Below are 5798 nucleotides of genomic sequence, written 5' to 3' on the forward strand. Positions count from 1 at the left end.
ACACAGGAAAGTTTGCATAGTTAGTACGCTTAATATCCCTAGATCGCAGGCGTCACTACGCCGAGCTCTGTCACCGGAGCTTGTGACATCGACGTGTTAATGACCTCGATGTGTCAGAGCAGCGAGCATACAGTCCAAAGGCATTAAATTTTGTGCCCTTGATGCAAAAATTCTATAGTATTTCAAAATACGGAGTACTCTGAAACTGATTGTGTGGAATAAAAAGTGGCTTGCAATGGGACTGCTGCTTTAATCATGTGAGGTCTCCTGCTGGGGGTTGCAACTAATTTCTAACTATTCATGTGCAAAGTGGATTGCTGCAAAGCTGTGAATATGATTTCTTGGTGGTAGCGTGTAGGTAAAGCTAACTTCCAATATACAAGAACCAAATCATCCACCTCTGAACCAATGAATTAATTTTTCCATATCTAACTAGAAAAAATTCCAAAGATATACATGTCTTGCCCAGTTAACCAAGGCAATTAACCTGGAGTTGTCTCCCCATACGGCTAGGGTTCCAAGTGGCACAAAGTCAATACATTTGGATTTTAAGGAGGCGCAAACCAACCACTCAACTAGGCCAAGCTGCAAAGCATAAACGAGACTATTTCGAACAGGGAGGGCGATAAGGAGAGAAGAGCACAAGGGCTAATTACAATGGGCTACATTTTATCCTTTTTCTGCATATATAGATGACAGATGGGAGGAATATATATATAGAAAAAGAAAAAACATATATGAATCCAAGAAACATGAGCAGAACTCTACACAAGCAATCGGCAAGGCAAACGGCGAGCTAGAAGAGGAGACTACTGCGTCATTCATTCATTCCAGCTTTTACTTTCAGGACTATGCGTTTTCTGCTGGAAGCCCACACATAATCCCGATATTGTTGGGTTTTTTGGGCCTCCAACCAGTCCTTCCCCTCACAATCTCAGACCCGCCCTCAAGTCGAAGTAAGTGCTGGCACTCAACGTTGCCAGTACTTGCTAAATGCCCAATCTCAGCACCAGACACTGCAGTCAGGGACTGAAGCACACTGTCCCTTCCACACTCCCTCCTATACTCCAGAGTCATAGAAGAAAGCTCATGGCTCTCCAAGATTGGTAAGGGAGCACTCTGCAGCAACAACAAGTCCTTCAATTAGAGCGTTTAAAATTTGGGGCACAAAATAGATGGTTTTCAGAATCAGCAACCTACCTCAAGGATCCAGCCAATGTACTTCACATTGTTAACATGCTGGTTGATATCCAGATCACTCCACCTAGGCTGCAAATAAGAATATCGTTCGTGATGAGAAAGCGGCAAAAGGGATAGACCAAGAATTCTGAGCAAAGATGATCGACTTACAGTTAAACCAGTATGGACAAAGTCCGCAGTATTGTCGTCAAGTTTCTGCAGTTTCCTGCCATCCTCCTCCACAACAGGAGCAGAATTCATAAAGTAAGGCTCTATTTCACTCCGAACCTCATCGGGTATTTTGGATAACCTCCTAGTCAGTTTATTCATCATCACCCACACACTGCAAAAACATCATAACCCTAATCAATAAACATTTAAAATACCATTTAACTTTGCAACCATACTAGCTAACTGAATCGTCAAAAACTCTCTTGCATCTGCAACATGTGCCATAGAAAAACATTTCTTAAATTTATTTCGGCAAAGAAAAGAGGAGCCAATAAGTACCTGGAGGCTCTTGTTAAAATTTGTCCTGTTTTGCAATCATGGATAATCCAATCACGCCGCATACCATTCTTCCCGGAGGCACTAACCCAAGTGTCAACTTGAACAACATCACCCCTGTAACATAGATTTTACTAAAGTCCATCAGGATAAGTGTCTGATGAAACTAATAAGTAACAATCTCTTATTGTTTATACAAAGGTCATCGACTAGAATACATGCTACACAATTTGTCTACAGTGGTTAATCTAGTTGGCTGCAGAAATTGTAAGTTAGTTATGGTCCAAAAGTAGTTTAAACCTGAACAGTTATTCTTCAACTCAATAGAGCCAGAATGCAAATGCATATAAATCATGGAAAGCAACCAATAAAGCTCATGAGACATAAAGCTCTGTGCTCGTCTATGTTGTAAGTACCGAATTCAAATATTACAATTTAAAGTGTCCCCCAGCTCCTCAAAGAATTAGCTCAGATTTCCAATGATGCCTCAGACGTGTTTCCAATTCCCCAAACTTTAATATAAACTCGGATAACAAATATCCACAGCATGACCAAAAGCCACTAAAAACACCATTTATTCCAAAACATTGCATAATTTCCAAAGCCAGGCCAAAAATAAATAGTGACCATACAAAATATAAACTGTAACTTTACTGGTAGAAGTGCAAGATACATGCATGAAATTTTTACTTACCAAGTAGGATAGCGGTCTACCTTAACCTGCATTTTGGTTACCACCCATATAAGGTTCCTTATGGACATCTCTGGAGTTGAACCAAATCCGTCCCCTAAGAGGCCAGCAGTCTTAACATGATTAAGCGCTGTTTCCTGCAGACAGAAGAGAAAGTAATGAATGATAAAGCTCGTAAAGGAAGAGGACGGTTCAATAACATGAAAACTGAAGAGTGTGTTCTGACCACAACTTTATCAAACAAATACATCTTCAAATACTGTTGAAAAGAAATTGAATGTTTCAAGTACCTGTAAATGATTCATTAACGTCTCTATTGAAGCCGTTCGATCAGCACCTATTTCATACGATCTAATGGAGAAGTTCTGGCGGAATACAAGGCCATCCTGAACAATTCTTCCCAAACCAAAAGGGTCAATTAGCATATCAGGTCGCTTGGGTTTCCAATCAAGCATCATCCATTGCTTTTCTGCTGCCAAGAAGATTGTGGTTATAGCAGCAAGAAGCATACTCCAATCAGGTAATTGGTTAATGAAAGTCCGTGCAGGAGGGGACTGAGCAAGTCCGTGCATGTCATCCCCATTCTTTCCACTTTCGACAGTGGCCAAACCAACGCTAGTGCCATTTATTTTTGGAGGTGCTTGAGCATTGGCCTTTACCTGCAAACCAGCCGCAGCAGATTTTGATTTGAGTCCTAACTTGGCATTCCCATTTCCAAGCTTGGAATTCTTAGCACCAGAGTCGGGAGAAGGAACCGGAAAGAACGATGAAGTAGCAGCAGTGGCGACCATGATGACAATTTAATCAGAGTCACGAATCAGGACACTGTAAAAGAAAAAATCCCACCTGGTCAGTATAGTTTAAAAAGTAGAGGATGCAAAGTTAATTAAATCTGCAGAAAACGCCAACCAAATCACCAACAAGCAAGTCTAAGTTGTCTAACAATTTACAGCAAAACCACCCTCAACATAATCCAACAAAAAACTGACAATATCTTCCACCTTACAAATTTACACAGGCAATTCTATTTCGAAAGCCATTGAAAAGACCAAAGAATATTTTGTTCTGCAGTAGCACATATTTTTTTTTTGTTTGTTTGGGAAGAAGAAACTTGTCAGGAGATTACAGCCCATACAGAAACTTCAAAAATATTACACCTATATATTCAACATTCAATAGAATTTCTCCAACAATCGCATACATGAGCGTCCAAAAAGAACAAAATAGTCTGAAACTGGCTTCAAATTTCGGCACATAAATTCCAGCTTCAATCATTGTTTACTACCCAAAACGAACCCCAAAAGGTAAAGTAGTTGCGAAGCCCAAAATCATCGGAGAAAAAAGAATGGCTAAAGCGAACAAAATTTTATAGTCACACCATCATTACTCTCTCTCTCTCTCTCTATCAAAAGGCCCGAAAATCACATACGCAGAGAAAATCAAAGCAGATCTGAGCTAAGCTCTCACACACATACCAAATGAGAAGAAACCACACAAATTTCATTTCCACGGAACCAAAAATCCAAAATTCCTCAAATGTTACAAACACCACAGCTTTTCGCTGCGTCTAATTGACTAGAGAATGCAGAAGCAAATCACAGTGAATTCAAATTCAAATTTTTGAAATTTTAAAAAAATAATCATAAACAGATCTCCGGTTTTTTTCAAAGCCGAAACACCGGAGCAACGCATTCTCTCATTTCATTCAATATACCTCACACTTTCTCACCAAAAACCACACACCGGCGCAGATCAGGACATGAAAGACTGAAAAAAAAAAACGCGTACATCGTCGTCGTCGGCGCTTACCTCTTTTAACAAAAGCTCCAACGGATACGAGAGTTGTGGAAGGGGGCTATTGCGTCATTCCGGATCGGCAAACCGGTGCTTCTGTCTCTGCTTCTGGTAGTTTCTAGGGTTCGCGATCAAAGTTTTCCTTTGAGCTTCTTTTTTTTTTTTTTTTTTGAAAAGGAACCAAAAATTGAGAAAGAGAGAGAGAGGCAGAAGAAGGGGATTTACTGATTTAGGGCCAGCGGTATTGTGGGTGGTGGGGAATTGGCGTCCAGCGACTTAATATATACTATCCACCTGTGGCCTCCTCAATCCCGCCTCATGTTCAACTTCCAAAGCCGCGTATTTACGCTTCTGCCCCTCCTCCTTTCTCTATTTTCACCCATTAATTTGCCAACCATTGTTGTTGAGGGACCGACATTTTAACTCTAAAAGTTTGTTAGAAAATAATACTTTTGTTCGGAATTTTTTTATTTTTTTTATACAAATACTTATTTTTAGGAAAATAATTCATAAGCATCATTAATCTTATACTTCAATTATTATAGTTTGGAGTTTTCATGTAACAACAAAGCAAGTTGCAAATGTTTTTTTTTATATTAGAATTAGTAATAACTAATTATTTACAAGAGAGTTTGTTTTTCGCTGAATATGATCGTATTATAGTCAATCTTAATTATTATTTTTTTCTACATTTTTTTATTATTTGTCTAGTCTCACTCATGTGGTGATCTAGTAATTGGTCATATCGGTCGTTGAGTAGGGTATTGTTGATATTCCTATAAACAAGAAATCTCGCAAGTAAATGATTGTGATTTGGTTCGATTGTCTTATAAGTGACAAGACAAGACATTGCTGCTTAAATTTTTATAAAATTATATTTAGCCATCCAATGTATATACATGACTAGAACTCTACATGTCGTCATGTCCTTTTCTATTGTTAAAAACAAAACACAAAGTAAACTTGTTGTCCCCATCAATCTTGTAGCTTGCAAAACTTAACGAGAAAATTGTAAGCATCCCATAAGAACCCTAAAAATGAATATAAAAGCTATTACAATGTGATTCGATTTAGCTGGTTAAACTGCTTCAATTTAGTATCATACTATATACTGCTCCAAAATACATGAATTTTGAAAATAATTTGGGTATTTCATCAGATGAGTATTGTATGTGTGTTGATCTCTACCCACATACAATCCATATATCAGACATTGTATATAATTTGGTTAGATTGTCTTAAGCCTCGCAAGTTAACGATTGTAATTTGGTTAGATTGTTTTATACCACAGGACAAGACATCACTACTTAAATTTTTATAAAATTATATTTAGTCATCCCATATATATACATGACTAGAACTCTACATGTCGTCATGTCCTTTTCTATTGTTAAAAACAAAACACAAAGTAAACTTGTTGTCCCTCTCAATCTTGTAGCCTGCAAAAGTTAACAAGAAAATTGTAACCATCCTATAAGAACCCTAAAAAAATACCAAAAAATATGCATAGAATTGTTTCAAACACAACAAATGGTTGACCTACGTATTAGCTCGATGGGTGGCAAAGTATTTGAATTTGAAATTGATCTCCAGAAATGATGGGGAAAGTAGCTCAACCATATCTGCA

General features: G+C 38.1%; 1 protein-coding gene across 2 annotated transcripts; it reads right to left on the reverse strand.

Annotated features, from left to right (window-relative positions):
* Positions 1-401: 401 nt before the first annotated feature.
* Positions 402-4426, reverse strand: LOC112187492 (palmitoyl-acyl carrier protein thioesterase, chloroplastic). 2 transcript variants are annotated; one of them, XM_024326314.2, is made up of 7 exons: positions 4187-4426; positions 2668-3202; positions 2381-2514; positions 1690-1803; positions 1351-1522; positions 1201-1269; positions 402-1119 (listed from the first exon to the last, which is right to left on the reverse strand). In XM_024326314.2, the coding sequence occupies exons 2-7, from the start codon at positions 3166-3168 to the stop codon at positions 850-852; spliced, it is 1260 nt and encodes a 419-aa protein (XP_024182082.1). In that variant the 5' UTR covers positions 3169-3202; positions 4187-4426; the 3' UTR covers positions 402-849. The 2 variants fall into 2 exon arrangements, with proteins under 2 accessions (XP_024182082.1, XP_040370636.1); XM_040514702.1 differs by lacking the exon at positions 4187-4426 and adding an exon at positions 4092-4164.
* Between the last annotated feature and the right edge of the window lie 1372 nt (positions 4427-5798).

The sequence above is a fragment of the Rosa chinensis genome, chromosome 2, assembly GCF_002994745.2.
Source record: "Rosa chinensis cultivar Old Blush chromosome 2, RchiOBHm-V2, whole genome shotgun sequence".
In the NCBI taxonomy this organism is placed as follows: domain Eukaryota; kingdom Viridiplantae; phylum Streptophyta; class Magnoliopsida; order Rosales; family Rosaceae; genus Rosa; species Rosa chinensis.